General features: G+C 30.8%; 2 protein-coding genes across 2 annotated transcripts; both read right to left on the reverse strand.

Moving 5' to 3' along the window:
• Positions 1 to 1187: 1187 nt before the first annotated feature.
• On the reverse strand, positions 1188 to 5151 carry LOC108914877. The gene is made up of 3 exons (XM_018720792.1): positions 4990 to 5151; positions 3912 to 4021; positions 1188 to 1764 (listed from the first exon to the last, which is right to left on the reverse strand). Exons 1-3 carry the CDS (start codon positions 5054 to 5056, stop codon positions 1402 to 1404), a joined length of 540 nt encoding a protein of 179 aa, XP_018576308.1. The 5' UTR covers positions 5057 to 5151; the 3' UTR covers positions 1188 to 1401.
• Positions 5152 to 8770: 3619 nt separating this feature from the next.
• On the reverse strand, positions 8771 to 19336 carry LOC108914876 (dipeptidase 1-like). The gene is made up of 11 exons (XM_018720791.1): positions 19256 to 19336; positions 18904 to 18970; positions 15694 to 15853; positions 15509 to 15641; positions 15261 to 15411; positions 13742 to 13805; positions 13307 to 13483; positions 11932 to 12013; positions 11732 to 11807; positions 9036 to 9180; positions 8771 to 8912 (listed from the first exon to the last, which is right to left on the reverse strand). Exons 1-11 carry the CDS (start codon positions 19314 to 19316, stop codon positions 8847 to 8849), a joined length of 1182 nt encoding a protein of 393 aa, XP_018576307.1. The 5' UTR covers positions 19317 to 19336; the 3' UTR covers positions 8771 to 8846.
• Positions 19337 to 20039: the final 703 nt, after the last annotated feature.

Raw genomic sequence — 20039 nt, forward strand, 5'->3', positions numbered from 1 at the left:
GACGCTCGAGGGCTAGTTTTGTAGGTCTTTTGAAGACGAAAAAAAAGTTCCTAACTATTTTCTCGTAGAAATGAACGGAAAAAAGTTATAAGAGAAAAACGTGAATTTACGTAAAAATTATACAATTAACCAGCCTGTAAACAATCTTCCCCCCATTTTTATGACTGTGGAAACTAATTGTACATAATATTTAGTATCTATAGTGATAAATTCAGTTTGCCGAAACAAAAAGTGGCGAAATGGTTATTTCCCAGCTTATTTTCCTGGCCTAAGTAATAACGTCGTTTTAATTTATGTCACCAAAATTATATACAAAAATCTACCTATATATTTCTAGAGCTTGGTAGAAAAAGGGCCAATGTCCTTTGCAGTGGACATTGGTCGTTTGTCAAACGTTTTAAAAATATTTCAAGAACCAAAGTCCATACATTGGCCCTTTTTCTATTAAACTAAGATGGACTTAGGCCATTTTAAAATTTAAATAATTAAGGCTTGTAATACTTGTTGACATTGGTCCTTTTTGTTATACATGAGATTAATTGGCTGTTAAATGTAATTTTTGGACATTGGCCCTTTTTCTACCAAGCTCCAGATTTAATATAATACATAATAATTAAAAACGACAACACCCCTGGGAAGAAACAGTGTTTTCTTATAATAATTTTAATTTATTCTTATGAAAATATAACCATACAAATTAAAAGCGCATCACACTTCCCAGGTTCCCTATAGCGTCCGTTTTACTTACTCTGTAACACGTTTTCCTACAAAATAATTACGTGGAAACAAATGATAATTTGTAATTTGGCTACTGTAACATAGATGGAGCAGATACATACTTTTTAACAGCTATTCGCGCTCTACAATTTTTCGTGGTGTTTATAGAGGACGCTAGTGTACTGTAATCGTATTTATTTCAAAATTTACATAAAAATATATTAGTTATTAATTAATAAAAGGTTTTTTGTAATAATAGTTCCAATATAAGTAAATTCCCAAAAAGACTTCTTAGAGAACCTGTTTAATACTTCAATATATTCGATAGTTTCTGATATTTATGCAAATTTATGTTCTACGTGACTTTTTGTTAGTATTTTCTGCATACTGTGACCTTTTTAGAAGTATGATTTACTAATAATTAACAACATTTCGTTTTAAAAATGTATTACAAAAAAAATGTTTACATAAAAGTACAAAAAAATGAAGGTAGGTATCTTGCTTATAATATAAATAGTTTTGTTTTCACACTTGAAGCCTAATATAGGCAAATAAGATCAAAATAAGCATACACTTAATAACATTAAATTACAGAATGTGATTTCTTGTAAAAAAAAATGTAACATATCTTACTTATAACGACAATAATAATATAAAAATGGTCACACATAGTCCTTTAAGAATTCAATACAATCTATTTTTCGGTACCACTTTGCCGTAAGTGACTAAATCTTCATCCGATTCACTATCATCCTCGTTACTATCGTCATAATCCTCCTCGGTATCTTCAGCTTCGGAGCTTGGTGAAATTTGTCCGTCATAGTTGACGTAATCTTCACTTTGCTCGATCAAATTCCCAGGAGGTCTCTTAACGTACGGTGACATCTTGATGACCGTTCTTCTAAATTTCTCACCAACTGGCTGATCGTTTACAAAGAGATCGTCGTCGCTGTTACGCTTCTTTTCGTCGTTGAAATTTTTTATTTTTGGTTTTAAGATGGTATAGCCCTTTTCGTTCTGTTCTATGAGGTACTTGTCTTTGTATATCTGTGAATAAACTGTTCGAGTTAATATTTTGGTTCCAGAATAGTTATTTTTGTATCTAGAACGCGAAATGGTACTTTGGCGTTCAAGAATGGAAGTTATTTTGCCGGGCTTATCGAGGCGAAATATCCATTCGAGAACGCAAAAGCATTTCGCTTCGAGATGCAAACTATATTTTTTCGAAAACTGCAATAAAATAAGATAATTGTGTTAGGTATACACCGTGTCCACCTAGTGAGTGCGCGTAAGTCCAACAAAAGATATATCTTAATTTTTTTTCTACAGAGCTGCCTACTTTCCCGAGCTGCACAAAATGAAAATATATTTGCAGATACAGAGTGTTCAGTTTTTCCTGGGCAGGTACCAACTTAACTTTTTTAAAAGGAAACCTATATTTTTTATGGCATTATCGAATTCTACGTGAAAAATTAACGGGACTTTGTGTTATGATCCCTATTAAAATATTGATAGTTTTCGAGATAATCGACTTTTCATTTTTTTTCTTATGTTTCGTCACTTCTAGTAGTTGACATAATTATGATTGTATGACAGCTAGAAATTATTTTTTTTTTCAGGAACTGTAGAGTGAAGATGGCTCTTTCAAAAAACGTATCAAAAGTTGACCTGTGCTAAACAGTGGGCAAAAAAATCGTGACAAACCTGATAATTTAAAATTTGAAAAATCTCGACTTTTTCCTGTGTTTTATTATTTCATTAGATGCCTCTCAGTAGACCTTACAATTTTTTAATAGCCTTCCCTATACCTAAGTTGCGTAGTTTTTGCAAAAAAACATTTTTATGTAAAATACCGGATTTGCGCCCGTTGCTTTGTCGGGAAAAATATTGTAAGGGTATTTATTTTAAGTTAGCTTGCGACTATGAGTATCCTTTTTTCAAAAATATATTCATCAAAATTTTTTAATCTCCAGTTTCACTAATAACTTTCCTAACTACGGTAACAGTGCTTGATTTTCAATATGATACGGATGAAACTTTTTCAATATTTTATTTGTCAAGGTTTTGAAAACTCCCAAGATTATTACTAATTTCCTGGCACTAATATTTGGATTTTCAGCAGCAGACGCCACAGCTTTAAACTAAATATTATCGTTGTTACTTTCATGTCTCCTAGTAGTTTTCTCATAATTTGCATTTGCTGTTCATTCAAACCTTTCCTTCACATTTTCAAAACATTGGGAATCTCTGTAAATTTGGATTATTTGCTTTGTAAATACCTGCTGCTAGCAAACATTTCCCATATTTTGCAAATTTTTAATCACTTGTAGCGATTTTATGGTGTCTTGATTTTATTTGCAAATAAATGGTAACTTTCCATAAAGACTTATTTATTAAACTCAAATATCTAAATTTTTCAGTTATTAATTTTTAATTTAAATAGTGTAGCTAGACAACTAATAAATTTAATAAAAATAAATACCCTTACAATATTTTTCCCGACAAAGGAACGGGTGCAAATCCGGTATTTTACATAAAAATGTTTTTTTTGCAAAAACTACGCAACTTAGGTATAGGGAAAGCTATTAAAAAATTGTAGGGTCTACAGAAAGGCATCTAATGAAATAATAAAATACAGGGTGTTCTATTTGAAAAAGTCGAGATTTTTAAAATTTCTAATTATCAGGTTAGGTACGATTTTTTTTTACCCCTGTACATTGCAGGTCAACTTTTGATACGTTGTTTGAAAGAGCCATCTTCACTCTACAGTTCCTGAAAACAAAATAATTTCTAGCTGTCATACGATCATAATTATGTCAACTACTAGAAGTCACGAAACATAAGAAAAAAAAATGAATAGTCGATTATCTCGAAAACTATCAATAATTTAATAGGGATCATAACACAAAGTCCCGTTAATTTTTCACGTACAATTCGATAATGCCATAAAAATATAGGTTTCCATTTAAAAAAATTAAGTTAACTGAACACCCTGTATATGCAAATATATTTCCATTTGGTACATCTCGAGAAAGTAGGCAATTCTGTAGAAAAAAAATTAAGTTATATCTTTTATTAACCTAGATATTAGACTTAACTTAAACTTAACTTAAAACTTAACAAAAATGTCGACTTTTGATGATAGTTTTCGAAAAAATATGTTTTTGCGGTATTATAACGGAAGTTTTACTTACGAGAGGTGCACAGATTGTGTTTGTACAAGAGAATTCCCTTCCGGTACTGCTGCAACTGCATGTGTTGCAGTCGTATTTAAATTTTGAATTCGGCTTACAAAGAGAGGCATCTGGAAAATTAATAGTTTTAAATCAAACAGAGCAAACGTACAGAGTGTAGTTACATTTTGAACTGATCAAGAACTGTTACGTCCAATGTACCATTACTTATGGGACACTCTGTATGATAATTGCATTTTGAAGTAGTATAAAGTATAATTAAAAATATTGTAACTATCCTATTAACATTAAATAATACACTATTAGAAAAAATTAATAAAAAATATTTGATTACAAAAAATTAATAAAAAATATTTGATAAGGCTTTTAGTGATTTTTGAATGGTATATTTCAGTGAAAAATGGTCGTGTCGAGATAAAAACAAACCGTTTTGAAGCTTTAAGACTCTAGTTTCAAGATCTTATGATAATAAATTTATTTGAGCTGTGATAATCCAGGAATCAAAAGAAATACCTCGAGAAAACAATTTTCATTTTTTTTTGTAGGTCCTTATAAAATGGTCGAAGAGCATTTAAAAATACCTTATAATGACAACTGATAATACTCTGACTGGCTATTTTTGCTATTAAGTATGCCATTTTTACCAAAACCAACATTCTACCATTTTACATTTTATTGGTTTAAAGAGTAATACACAGAAAAAACATTGTCTTGAAAATTCACACAATTCTTCGAGTGAAAATTGTGCATTTACACTGCGATTATTTTTATAATTGCGAAATTATTGCCAACAAAATGTAGATTTTCTCAAATTTTTAAACAAAATCGTATGGAAGTTCGATACAATTTGTTCTTGTCACGATTTTTGGGGAAATTATTGTGTGATTTTTAACGTCAGTGTTTTCTCTGTGAGGTAAATAAATGTGAATACATTGTTAACGACTAAATTCAACGACCAGTCACTATGAATTAAACAATTAATACAAGGGATCTAGGAAATTAGTTTTTGTTTGTGTAAAAATTAGGTAAATAAAACAATTTGACCACTTAACATAGGGACGTACAGTTCCTCACTTACCGGAAATGTGCAAACAAAAGCAAGCGATTATGCCCAAAACGCACACAGCCAACTCAGCCTTTGCCATGATCGCCACCGAACTGGGTGAATAATATTTTCTTACGGTTTTATACTAATAAAATACGGTCAGTTCTAAAGGAAATGCTATTTCGCCTGGCGACTGTTATCAACATTTCTCCCTTTTGGAGAGTCGGTTAAATGCGGTTTTACTTCGACGCGATAATTAATATTTTAGTGTCACAGCTAGAATCATATCGTACCAAAACCGCTAATCTACGGAAACGAATATGCAGTAAAATTAATTTTGTTACGCCAGTTTGCGCAACAATCGGATGTGCGGTAAAATAACGTATTATTATGTAAAAAAAAATTGGAAAACCTACATATTTAACATTCGGTAAATACAAGGTATCCCAAATTGCTCACTCAAACTTTATCTGGTGATAGAACACCTCAACACAATTCGTTTTCGAGATATAGGTACAGGATCGCTGATATGTTTTCAACTTTTTTAAAATCTATTACAATAATGAAAAATTAAGTATACAGGACCAGTCAAAAAGTTATGACGTAACAAAGTTGCTATTTCTTTAACGGAACACCCTGTATATTATTCCATATTTCCATTCTTCTCGAATTTCTAAACAAAATTCATATAGCATATCGTGTAACTAAAATTAACCGTTTCGAAATATCGAAATTTGAAAATCATTTTCTTATAAATTTTACAAATTTATTTTAGTCCGTTAAGTTTATAGTCCATCAAATTACCTTTGAAAGTTTCTAGCTACATAACAACGCTGCGTCGTTCTTTTATTTAATAGTGATTATTAGACTTAGTGCGGTGGTGAGTTTAACAGGACCGTAGTCAGATTACGAAAGAAAATATTAATATGTTTACAGAAAATATGTTGCAACATAGAACTATTACCAAAGAGCAAGACTTAAGTAGAGGATAAAATATCTATATTAATTTAAATGACACCACTTGCCTGATAAACCATAGTGTTGAGATAAGGCTTCCGAGGCATATTGGAAGGGGTTAAAACATATTACTACATGTTTTTCTGAGTTTTCTTTAGTGAAACGGCGACGTTTTTCACTTAATATTAACTTGTGTAGAGAAAATTACTGTTGACAACTGAGAAATTGTTGAGGCATGAACTATATAGTCCAATCAATCTGTCACGATCTTATGTTAAATTTACAAAAAAAATACCACCTGGAAACAAAAAATATGGTGATATGGGAAAAAATTCTAAGAAAAATAGTGTATTTTTCCTGTGGCGCATAAACGGAAGTTAACCTAAAAAATTCATAAAAGTAAAAAAACGGTTTTTCGCTAATAAAAAAAAACTTCAATCGAAAAAATTTAAATGAGAAAGTTGAAGCTATTAAAAAAATCTATCGATACCTACTTTAAATATATCGATAGCTATATTACTCGGCAAGCAAAAAAGCACCTTTTTTTAAATTAAAAAATATTAAAAATTTTTCGAGTTATAGGTATCTATTTTTCGAAAAAAAGGTCATTTCGAAAATCGGCTCTTCTTGCTGGACGAATAGCCGTAGAGGAACGAATCAGGGTTCATTTTTTTTCCTTAAGAGGTGTACTTTCATGGTAAAAAAGAGTGATAACAATTTTATTCATTTCAAGTGTAAAGTGTTTTTTGATGAAGAAGATATGGATTATTGCTAAAAAACATTTTTAACTTAAACAAATGATTAAAAAGTGAAAAATTACTTATTACATTGATTTTCAGCAAAACGACAAATTTAAACATTCCGGGCACTAGGAAAAAAATTGCAGCGTTTTGAAATTATCAGGGTTTCTTTGACACCTTGAGGTTGAAAATTTACAGTCGATATAAGGATATCGACTAAGGAGTCGACTAGGGAGGAGAATAAACTAAGGAGTTTATTCATTAGTTGCAAACTTATGCCAAGTTATTCAAATATCCCTAATTATGCAATTTTTTACCTTTTTTTAACCAACATTTTCACTGAAAAAATTTTTTTTATCAAAACCCCATAATTACAACTTGTAGAGAATACTTTACAGTTTCCAAAACCCTGCTTGGATTTTCTGTACGACCATTATTTCTCGAGTAATTGATTGCCAGTCAAAAATAATTTTTTTGCTTTGATCGACGATAAACCAGCGACAAATAATCGTACAAGGCTCCGGAATCGCTCAAATTGAAGAGAATTAAATTATCTAAAAGAACTTTATGATGAAATTACCAAAAAAGTTTTTTGAAGTCCATAGGCCTTTTTAAAAAAGCAAAAAATTAACAATTTTTTTCCGTTGATTTTCTTATGAAAACTAGACACCTGAACCTTCAATTTTCTTTGTTTTTATTCTCTCAACAACCCCTTTCCTTTAAGTTACAGCTCTTTGAAAATCACTCAAAATTTTGGGTTTTTTTTAGTATCCATTAATTTCTGTGCCTAGTGTATAATAATAAATTTTACTTGAAAATGGTAATAGTTAGGAAAAACTTACAAGGACAATTTTTGTCCCAAATTCCCAAAAAACCCCATTGTCCCCATTGATTGTCCCAAAAAACGGTAAATCTAAAAAATATTGTTTTTAAAATTAAAGCCAGTGACGTACTAATATTTTTTTACTAAAGCAATAGGGGCACCTATTTTTTCCGCCACTGGTAAAGTAAAAATATTGAAAAATTCTCCGGAGATCAGTGCCAAATCATTTATAAAAATCTGAGTGAATCGGGAAACTTCAACGTACTGTATCTCAAAAGGTAAATATTATTTGTCGGGTATAGTTTATTTAACAAAAAAAACATTATTTTTTGATGATGTATTCGTTCTCGAAATTTGTTTTAAAAAATGGACCACCCTGTATATGATGTCTTTAAGATAAAATTCTTAATCCAAGTTACCTTGATAGGGTGTTGAACAATTTTATTTTAGTTTTTCTTCAATAACTTCACTATTTTTTAAAATTTAAAACAGGGTGTCGACATAATTCAGCAACTTTAAAATAACTGTAAAACTATTAGTTTTTTTTTTGTTGGAAATATGATACGGTTAAAGTTAAAGAAGTCAGTGGCATAGCTATTTTAATTTTTTTAAGGTATTATCCCTCACAAAATTTAAAATACCTACCCTGTGATTCTTTTGGACATGTCACCAGTTACATTAGATTTAAAATTTAATTTCTAATGAATAATTCCTATATGGAATCGTTTTCAAATTATTTTCGAATGATTCAACTACATCGAAAAATTAAAAAATTTAATTTTAAAAGATAATTACTTAAAATTTGCACGATTTTCGAATATAAGGAAAGACATTTATTGTTTTGAAACATCAACCTGAACTAAATGCACTTATCCAGTTTCCAAAATATTCAGTGGCATTAAAATGCTGGTGTTTTCAGTCCTCCACCTGCATCTGCGTCAGATTTGTGCACCGACTTTATGAATTTTTGTTAAACCATTGCTTCAAGTATTATCAATCTTCGTTAAACATTTCAAGAGATACTTAAAATGTGATTTTTTTCAACACTCTTGTAAATAACCACCCTGTACATCTGTAAATCTTCAAAATCATGTAGATCATCCGCATAAGTAATACTTACCAGACTAATAACTCAAAATTAGGTATTCAGAAATATTTGCTTTTAATATTATAGAGTATGTAATTTTTTCCTCAAAAACCCCATTCGTGATTAGAAATAAGGCCCTGTATATCTTTTGAAATAAAAAGAATTTAACATTTAAATAAATTTATTAATAGCAAAGAAAACCAAACGCTTTTTTTAATATTTATTTACTTTTAGAGTATAATAAGTGACAAATCAATATCTAATAAACACAAAACAGCCGTCATTAAATTTCGTTGCTGACTCCCAAAAGATCTTCTGCGGGCAGTTCCGTTTTAAGACTCTGTTTTACCTGAAATTTAATTGATTCTAAATAAAAAGAAAACTTACCCTTCAGTTGTCAAAGCCCCGATTTGTACAACTATCTAACATTACCTAATGTTTCCCAGTAGTCAATTATATGAATAATTCTTACCCTTTCTACTTCCTTAAACACCCTTATAAAATTCCTCCCCGCAAGTTTTTCTAAATTTTCTATCGTCCACCTATTAGGGTCGAGCTTTCTTAGCAAGTCAAACAGATCTGGGTATTTGGATACATTTTCTAATCCAATAGGCGTACTGAAACAATGTTTGCTCGTGAAAAATTAAATAAAAATTCTCGCATTTACGAAAAAAATTGAAGACATCAAATTTATTTCGCGTAAATCAAACTAAGAGTATCAAAGATAGATTTTCAAATGGCCATATTGGGGATGCAAGAAAGTTAAGCAAGTGGTGTAGGAGCAGTTACGTCTACCACTTGCAATCGAGGAGGAAGATCAAGATTATCCGATTATGTCAAATTTCACTCTGGTTTCCAATCCAAAAGTTGAGATATTGCACTACCAGAGTACGGTCGAGAGTGACGTCGGAGAAGGCAATGCAACGTTGGAACAAGAAACTCCTAAAATCACCCCAATTTGCAGCCAACCGGGGCAGACTGCGACGTTTGAAGATAGGGCCAGATTCCCGAAAGCCGACATTGTACCGGAGATCGCCCAGGTTTCGAAGCGTTCCCATTAAAGAAGCGATTGAACGTCAGCTTTGACCACTTGCAGGCAGCTTGGTTATTGCTATTATTGTTACTGATATGAAATCTGATCATAATTTTACTGACAGGTACTTATTAGAGGACGCCTCTTGCGGGATTTTGCATGTCTTTAAAATATTATAATTTTTTTGTTCCTCTAGATATACAGTTAAAGTTATATACAGGCAGGGACCGGAAATATAAGGGGTGTTTATTAAATACTTGTACAAACTTTAAAGGGTGAATCTTTGACTAAATTTAAGATAAAAAGTTCATATCATGGGTCCGAAACGGCTTAGTTCTTGAGATAGAGTGCCCATAAAAAAATTTTTGTTTCAGCAATGTGGTCATTCAGTAAACTTTCAAAAACGTTCTTATTTTATATACACAAAGTATTGCTCATGATTAGATGATCCGGAAAATTTTAACTCATTAAAATGCGAATATTTGTCTCAGCCGTGGCAATGTAATGACGTCACCGCATGGGACAGTCAGCCGGCTTAGCGCTACTTTCATATAAGTTTCTGCATCTACGGAATGTTTTAGCGTTTGTGCATATTAAATTTAAAAATGGAAGCAAATTTCGTAAAAGCAGATTCTTCTAATTTGCCAGAAGCAGGTTTGTTAATGGTTATGGATTTTTTTAATAAAAATCACGACACCCTTTATGTTTTATAAGTAAGACCCTTTCATTACCAACGAGTGAACACTTCCTTAATTTTCTCGAATTTATTCATTTAAAAAGATGATTTGTTTTACACGTTGATTCAAATACATATTTTGTACCAAAAACGATCAATATAATTAACTGGGATATTTGTAGAAAAGTCCGATTCACAAATTAATTTATTTTTTTTGTTTCAAAGAACGTATTCTACTTTAGCTTTGGATTTAGAGTAAGCATTAATCTCGATAATATTAATTCTTCAAGATATGAAATATTCCACCGGAAAATATTGATAGCTTTATCAAAATTGACATTATATTATTCATACGGGAAGCGCAAAACCATGTTCTAAGATAGTTTAAGAATATTTCCTGTATTAAACTGCTTTTGTGTACTTGATAAAATGTATTTTTAAAATATAATATAATGCAAGTTTTCTCAAAAATATTTTAAAACAATTCATTAAAGTACATGGTACTGAATAGGTATTATACAATATACAGGGTGTTCTAGAATTTAACTTACCAGAAAATTAATTTTTTATTACCCGCCACTGCAGCTAAATCGAAATACTTAGCTGATTGAATAACAAACAACAAAATGTGAAATTAATTCGGTTACTATTGAAAAATAATAAAATTTGTTATAATAAACTACTCGCCAGAAAGAAATCTACGTTGTTACTTCGATAAATCCACACTTATTTTGTTAAATTAAGTTACAACAAATGTCAAAATGTCCACCGTTAGTGTCAAGATACAGTTGTATAGTCAGTCTTTCCGATATCAATTGAAGACCAAAGAGTTTGGCAGTATGTATCAGGTTGGGTCGCTACCCAGCAACCTGGCATTGAAATATTTGAAAAACTTGTTCCTATATTTATTTAGCCATACCCCATGTATAGGTTTGGTCGAACTAAACGTAGAGATGGTAGAAATGTATACGCCCAATTGAAGAACTCGCGCGGGGGCAAACGGCGCACAAACATAGCCGCACTGGGCGACCGGCCATAAATTTCAGTTGTTGACAAATTGCCTAGCAGTGCAGTGCAGTAACATATTTTAATGAAAATATAAATGTTTTTTTGATTTGGTATAACCAAAATTTACCATCAGTATAATAAAATTGTTTGAGGACATAATAGAAATTTTCTACGCATTATATACAAATTATGATTATTTTTTAACATTGGCAGAAAACTTTTTTAGGGACGCCTATAACACTCATTAAATTATATTGCTATTGCTAATTATATTGCTATTGCTATTGTAGTTCCAATCGTATTAACTGGAGTGGAATACACCAGCTATTTCAAATGTACCAATAAATAAATAAAAGTCACATGGATTCAAATCTGGCGATCGAGCTGGTCACGCAACTGGACTATTGCGAGCTAGTTTCAACTTAAATTTCAAATTTTGTATTTTACTTACACAGGCACACCATCGTAGTCGGAACCAATTCCGACGCTATCGACGCCAGCAATGTCCACGATATGGTTTATGTGGTCTGAAATAATAAAAAATGTGGTATCCTTCACAAATAATTGACTGAGCTAGAAATTTTAAGTTGCGAAAATTACCCTTAAAGCATGATTTTTACAAATGGGAACACTTATTATTAAAATACTTACTAACAACGTCTCTTATAGTAGCATTTCCCCCTCGGATAAAATAAGAAAAAAAATTGACCATCACAATACCTCTACTTCGTTTCTAAAAATATAAAACACTTATTGTAATTAAAAAAATATAAACGACGTTAAAAAATGTATCATTGTACGGATTTAGAGAAATATACAGGGTGTTTCAGAAAGACCTCCCGTAAATTCAGGGGATCATAGTACAACAAAAAATAAGAATTTTTTTCTTTATGAACTATATGTCTATCTCCTCTTGTTTTCGAGATACAGAGCGACAAAATAAAATTTTTTAAATAGAATTTGTACAAAAATTTCCAAACGGTGCGAAATATTTATATGAAATTTGGTATTCCGGGGTTTTTAAGGACGTCAAATACGTTGGTCTAACTATTTTTTGTATATTTTATAGAGAACGCTGGTTATGCTACATTCGTATTACATTTTAAGTTCTAATTTTTTTGAGGTTAGATTTTTTAGCATTCGGGCTCCAATTTCAAATGTACAATTTTATTTTCTAAAAATAATGTACTCTTGTTAGAACTTCCTAATGTGGACGGTTTTCGAGAAAAAATACTTTTAATTGAACTCTTACAATATTACGGTGTAGAAAATAAGTGACTTTTCTCAAAGTAGGCTTATGTCAAAACTTATTGATGGATGTCTCATAAACTAAGTACTATCACCCCCTGAATTTACGGGAGGTCTTTCTGAAACACACTGTATATTTAATTAATGAAATCAAATGTTGTTCTTGCAACATTGTCATAAAATTAAAGGATTCTGAGTAAATGGCGTGGAATCATTTTAATACGCATAGAAACTATACAAAATTTTAATTGAATTGATGAGAAACATAAAAGATGTCACGAAATTTCAAATAATTCATAGGCGTAGAAATTCTATTTTAAAAAAGGTCACTGACTACCCGTCTACCACGCCACTGATTGTTGTAGTGAATTGTTTATAATAAATTAATAATAAAATAATGTGAAGCTTCGCATCGATCAATTTATTCGATACGTTTCTAGAGGCTCCCTAATAAAACTTTTTTTACCGAACAATCCGCATTTTTATATTCTTTTTTTCCACATTTGTTGTACTCACATAAGTAATTTATAGTAAAATAATAGTTTAAAAGATAGGTACTTTTTATACAAAACAGTTCACTCTACTGGATATTTAACTGTTTTGACTTATGCGGTTTTTGAAATGAACGATTTATTTGGTGTTTTACATAATATATCTTAGTAGGCGTTGATATTCTAATATAAATACTTTGATCTAAATCGTAAACAAAATTAATCACGTATTAATTTATCAAAAAGGCGTAGTTTAACCGATATATGTAATAAAGTGAGTAGCTTACCACTTTTAAGAGGACATCATCGGCTACGTTCCTAACGTGATCATAAACAGCTCTTGCAGAAGAGTGCGAGAAAATAGTTGGAGCCCTTGAGACGTCAATGGCGTCGTGCATTACCTTGGCAGACACGTGGGATAAATCTACTAACATTCCCAAGCGGTTCATTTCCAAAACTATTTTCTAAAACAGGTTCATTTATTTTATTTGCAACGTAAACAATTCTTGTTTTTAGGTTAAATAAAAATGGATTGATTTTTATGGCAATACCAACGATTCGAGTTGTTTCAGTCTTCCTCAGGAAATAATAGTCAACATTAATGTTTAGGAAAAAAAAAGATTGAAAAAATTGTATAAAAATTAGTCAAACTAATTTTTCTGTGAATTTATGGACCATTAAAAATAAACTGTTTTATATTTTTGTTATTCACACAAACATACCTTTCCAAAACCAGTTAAGCCAATTTTGGTGGAATTCGTTTTGTCAACTTCAGCAGATTCGGCCCTGGAAGCATAGAAAAACAATGTGTAAGGTCAACTTGCATGAAAAGTTAATTTCTTTTAGAACAGCAAAAATTTGTATATAGTCTAACAGATTTTAAAAATAATAATAATTTCTTTACTGCCACAAAATGATTATGGTTATGTAAAATTTCTGATCATTGTGACGTCATTTAGTGCGACCGAATGCACAACCTACTTATCGGCCGTTCGTAAGTCGTCTAGTTTGTAATTCTCGTTTCGACGAGACATAACTAATGTTCCAATGGATACGACTCAGTTTTCATCAGATAATTTACAAAAATCCACCGAAAATTAAAAAAAAATTGTACGATTTTGACGATACAATAGTATTTGAAGATGTATAAACTCATTCGTGGTGCTATATTTCATTTATTAAACGTAAAAAAAAAACAAAAAAAGATAAGAAAGATCTCTAATGCGTTCAATAATTTGGATTTAAGAAGTTTTTGAAACTGTGAGTTGGAAGACTAAATAAACTTTTTAACTTTGATAGGTCTTTAAATAAAACATGTTTAATATGTTTTTGCAAAAAGCAGGCACAAGATCTGCATTTTCATATTTTTGTAGTTTTAACTGAAGTCAGTTATTTATTTTTAAGAAATGAAGAATAATTTCGAGAAAATTGTGAATACTCTTTCGGAAATAGAAGAAAACTTAAATTTATCTCTGTTCTGTATACTCTTCAGCTCATTTTACTGCGCTCATACTGTCGATCGCACTAAATGACGTCACGAATTAGCGCAGCAGCAAACACCTGTTTAAAACATTTAGTTTGCACACCAAACTTTAATAATAATTAACAACCTCTAAGAGATTTCTAATATTTTCCCTAGAACTTGTAGATTACCTCTAGACATTTTAAATAATATATGCAAGGTGCCCAAAATTCAAGCTCTACCATTTTAAAGATATAGCGTAAATAATAAGTTACTAAAATCAAAGTTTGTTGCTTTCTTTAGTTTAGATTTGGTACTGTAAACATTTTTATGCAAACCGTGTTCTTTTTAGCTGTAGATTTACCGTTACCATTTGTGCTACGTCTTTTGAAAACACCCTGTATATTTCCTTTGATTTTTTTATTCCTATATACATAGACTAAGGCAAGTTGTAAATATACTACAACGGACATGTCTAAAGAATAATATTAGTAGATGTGGAATGAAAATTACAAACTTGTGCTGACTCATTCATTCTTAAATTGATGAAATGAGAGTTGAGTCACTATCAAAGACTTGAAATTTCTAGAAATTAAATGAGAAAGTCGACCAAATCAACCTAAACAAGATTTTCATGTTAGTAAGGTAAATACAAATAGGTACTACAATCTAAAACTTTTCCAGCCAAACAATTTAACGACTCGGTCGATTTCTAACACTTTTATGTTCTGTAAAATATTAACTGAGTAGATCACATGTTACAAATTAATTTCACTTACCATTCCAAATTACAGGTATGAGTCAAAGTCAAATATCTGACACCAAGCTCATAATAGAGTCTCAAAATCGATAATCTATTGTCAATAGAGTGACCACCTTCAACTGCTATAAGACTGGCTATTTTCTTCCGTTTGAATGCTTCTAAAATTCCTAAAAATATATAAAAAGTGATTTAGTCATTTTATTTTTTCTATTATTCCTCGAAGTTATTGACTATACAAAACACTCCGGACATTTCTCAACTTACCATCGGAAGTAGTTACAAACTCCAAGTCGTTTGGGTACTTGTTTATTAACCTTTTAATAACGTCGATTTGATCTAAAGTCTTAGCGACAGCCTTCTCTTTTTCCACAGTACAATCAACGTATGCAACCCAGAACTAAAAATCAATGAAAACCTAATAATTGATTTAATCTCTAACCACAAATTACCTGTGCCCCAACTTTGCCTTGCTTTAATCTGGGTAAATCAGTGTGACAACTGCAGTCGCTCGATCCGAAAATAGTGTCGTTAATTAAATTATTTTCAAAGCGAAATTCTTTTAAGGTGTCGTTCAATTTTGTATATAGGTTGTATGGTAAATCGTTATGCCTAAAAAAAAGTATACAAGAGAAATTTAGTACATATTATAATTATAAGACGCTTGTTTTTTATTTAATTAAAATTATTTTTTACATCAAAACTGTATAATAATAATATACAATTTAGGGATAGTCACTAATATCGGCGCCTCTTGGATACGGATATTTATGGGTAAAATTTGTAACTGATTGCATAATTCATTTTTCCTGTTGTTGAGTCGTATTTCTATAAGCAGATGTAATAACATAATCGCCATATATTTATGCAGTCTAGACTGAGATCAGTGTAGTCTAGAGGAGTAGGTACTTACTGAATATATTCTCTATTATATTTCAAATCACAATTGTTTACTATTTGCGTTTATATACTACACATATTTTTTCAAGCCGTTTTTTAGTCAATCAGTGAATATGCTTCACCTATTCTCAATTTCACGAGCCGTCACTGGTATATTATAAATTTCATCTAATACAGCTATGGCGTAGAAAAATGTAATTTCGAAACTAGAAAGTAGAATATTCCGTTCAGGTATTTATATACCTAGCCAAAAGGTGACGATAACCTGAAATATAATATATTTCACCATATATTTTCATTAATTTTGAACACCTTATAAGATTTTTTTGTTAATTTCTGAAGTAGAATCCGCTATTTCAGTTACACCTGTATATGTACAGAAATATATCTTACAATTAGTTTTTTTTTGTCAGTACCATCTGGAGGTACTGCAGGATAAGACATCTACAGAATTGCAGAATTCCATTTAAAGGCTGTTTGACATGATAGCATTTCTTGTTTAAAATTTTCTACATAATCTGAGCAAATTTTTTTATGTAGAAATATGTTCGTGACAAACAGGAAATATATGAAATTCTATTCAGATTTATTTATAGACAAATGTTTACAGAAATTTTGGAACTTGTTCTAATTTTCTTTATAAAAATGTGCGTAAATCTGCGCAGAACAAAGTTATTTGTGATGCCTGCATTGCCACCTGTCAGATCAAATTATAGGTTATGTTTACCTATTTAATCTGTGTTTAAAGTAATTAACATTTACCGCTTCTCGCGTCTAAAACGATGTTCTGGACGAGAGGACAAGTAAAAATATTTATTAATGAACATAAGAAACATCCCTGTTTGTATGCTGTAAAGACAAAACAATATTTGAATAAGCATTTAAAGCAAACAGTTCTTAGCGAAATAAAGGAGATGCTGAGGTTGGAAAATCCTGACATTACAATTAATGAAATTAAAACAAAATTTCTATCCCACATTCTTTTTTTTAAGTTTTTTTTTTTACTTCTTTTTTCTTTTAAACGTAATCATTATAATTAAAATAATAGGCTTTTTTTCACGAGTGAAGTCGTATGTTGTAGTATGTGTAGTATGAGTGAATATTACGTTTTTGCGAGAATAGTCAGTCATTTAAACTACTATGTGACGTCACAAGTTTAGATCAAATGACTGAACTCTTCACCCTTCAGCTGAATATTCTGTTGGTATATTCAACTAGTATTGTCAGCTGGTAACTTAACCTTTTTCTTTTTGACATTTTGTTTGAATGAGTATAAAAATCGTTCAGCAAAATGATGGATTCTAATATGGTTGTGGAAGTGGCCAGTTTAAATTTAAACTTTAGAGGCACAGATGTTTTAGTAAACATAGACGTTGAAACAGCAAATATTTTACTTGATGGTGAGATTAATTTTTTATATGGGACATATTTGCAATCCACTTTGCTTCAGGATTATCCTCTTTTTTTTTGTGACCTAGGCCAGAGATAATATTGGTGGAATCATTTGTAATTCAAGTCTTTTTCGTATGAATTACATAAAAAACCGACCTAACCTTCCATTCTCTTACGATAACGATTATGTCGAATATTCGCATATCTTGCAACGTCAGAATCTACATACTTTTCACGCTTTTTAAATTTGCCACTTAAAAATATTCCAAAGAAAGCATTGATATATTCCTTCAGTTTTATTTGAAGCAAATACATATATTATATAGTGAGATATAACACCAATTCCCACAACACTAGATTACAATAAATGATGACAAATTATGGTTACTGGTTAGAAGTTAAAACCCATATGTCAAAGTCGTCAAAGTACATCCTACATATCACTGAATAGTGAATATATACATTTTCGCCATCTGTTCAGGTTAGACAAGGTTAGAAAAAAGATTAAAAGAGATAGAAACAGTAACTACAAGTCAGACGTATTCACCAATATTCACTCGCGAAAAAAAGCCTAATGCTGGTCGCAATGACTTTTTGAATAATTCATGCATCCATTTTGTGCAGTTGTTTTAAAACCAGATAAAACAGTGAACTATAAGATCTACGGTAACATCAACTGCGCATGTGTTGTGATAAATTTTATTATATTTTTATATAAAAATATACCATAGTGGCAAGCAGATAATAGATTTTACATTATTTTTTCTACAATATTTTCACAAATATTTTTATGAAGATTATTTTATAAATCTGGTAACATTTTTAACATAAGAAATTGTACTTCAAACAGCCTTAAGGAAAAATTCCCAGAATTCTGTTTCAACCACAGAGATTTTACTAACTCTTTGCCTCTGTGAAATCAGTATATCATTTATTATTTCATTGAAACATAAGCAATTTTGCTATTTATTGACTATTTTATAAATACTTTTGTAACATTTTATATCGTCTTTCACCAAAGAAAACGACCCTATTTCAAAGTCTATTTTCTCTAACTTGATTTTGACGATATTTTCACATTGCAAGTATTTAAAGAACCGGTAGTGTAACGCTACATGTTAGGAAAATATATAGGTACGTGTGAAAATGGGTATAAACTTTTAAAGGCATAAATATTCTGTCGCAACCGCTGGGCGCAGGAGTGGTCCGATCGGAATAATTTTAGTGTCGTTGTGTAGGTTGGACATTTCTGTTTAAGTGCTCTATAAGTGAACTTGAATTTTCCAAAAAACTATTTTGGGCCTAGTTTCACATGTATGGTTTTGTATTTATGTCTAATTGTAAGTTTATATGACAAATAAATTTGTTACCCGTCCACTAGCGGGTAATTATCAAGAGCGGTACTCCCTGCAACATTACTGCCAATAACACCAGCAACTGAAAAAGAAAAAATCACTTTCCATCTGGCAAACAAATTTTTGCAACAGTAATTAGTTTATAATGGTAGAATTGTCAGCAATTCCTGAGTGTTATAAAAAGTTATAAATTTTTTTAATTATTTGTTGTTTTGGGTATTTTGCTACCTTACAAAACAATAAAACTTAGTTGAAATAGCAACTGCATAATTATATATTTATGTTATAAAAAAATTTATAATTATTAATTACATAAATATTTAAAGTAAATAGTTATTACGCTCAACATAATTTCAAAATTGCTTACATGCTGTACTTCTCGCGTAGATAAGAAAAAATAAAAAAGGCACTATAACCACTCTGTTCATGTTTGTGCAGTTTACTAATTTTTACTAACAAAAATGCTCAGTACATTTAACATTATCTGCCATTTATCTATTATACAAACGACTGGAGTCTTCTTAAATAGCGCCTTCGTAATAAATAACAGGCCTGTTGCAAATTAACTATTCATTCAGGACTAGCTTTTACACATATTGCATTATTGTGTAGTTAGCTACTCAAAAGAAAACGAATATGATTTACTAATTTGCTTTATTTTATAAAAGTACTAATTACCCAGATCGACTGAATTTTAAACCAGAAATCTCGCTATACTTTTCCGAAAGTTTTTGAGAACTGCTTCGTCATAGGTCTGTTCCAACATGAATCAGGAATTGGTTCCGAACTGTTTGAAATGCGCATCCAACTAATTCTAGCGATATATTCAGTGAAGACACATTTAGAACTTAGCTAGCCAAACATTTCAAACGGTTGGGAACCAATCCCTGACTCTTGTTGGAACAGACCTCATGTCAGGTATTCGAGATATCCTAACCCAAAAATGCGAAACACTATATTCACTATATTTGAGATTATATATTTAACTTCACAAGTTCACAAGGTGTAACTTGGCTCCACAAAACTCGTTAGAGCATTTGAAAACGAACGTTCGAATATTTCTTTCCTCTCCGAGAAGTCGTCTGATGAAATCGATTAGTTTGGCTTATTCGAAATGGATTTTTAGGTAGCAAAGCAGTATTTTCAAATGC

This window comes from Anoplophora glabripennis, unplaced genomic scaffold (assembly GCF_000390285.2).
Source record: "Anoplophora glabripennis isolate ALB-LARVAE unplaced genomic scaffold, Agla_2.0 scaffold1089, whole genome shotgun sequence".
NCBI classification, from domain to species: Eukaryota; Metazoa; Arthropoda; class Insecta; order Coleoptera; family Cerambycidae; genus Anoplophora; species Anoplophora glabripennis.

Excerpts from the sequence above, each read along its gene's own strand:
- LOC108914877 (XM_018720792.1), bottom strand. The coding sequence starts at position 5,056 with ATGGCAAAGGCTGAGTTGGCTGTGTGCGTTTTGGGCATAATCGCTTGC. Across the intron at positions 4,022-4,989 it reads CTTTTGTTTGCACATTTCCG|ATGCCTCTCTTTGTAAGCCG; the intron begins GTAAGTGAGGAA and ends TTAATTTTCCAG. Across the intron at positions 1,765-3,911 it reads ACACAATCTGTGCACCTCTC|ATATACAAAGACAAGTACCT; the intron begins GTAAGTAAAACT and ends GTTTATTCACAG.
- LOC108914876 (XM_018720791.1), bottom strand. The coding sequence starts at position 19,316 with ATGAACAGAGTGGTTATAGTGCCTTTTTTATTTTTTCTTATCTACGCG. Across the intron at positions 15,642-15,693 it reads AAGGCAAAGTTGGGGCACAG|TTCTGGGTTGCATACGTTGA; the intron begins GTAATTTGTGGT and ends ATTGATTTTTAG. Across the intron at positions 13,484-13,741 it reads GCTTAACTGGTTTTGGAAAG|AAAATAGTTTTGGAAATGAA; the intron begins GTATGTTTGTGT and ends AACCTGTTTTAG.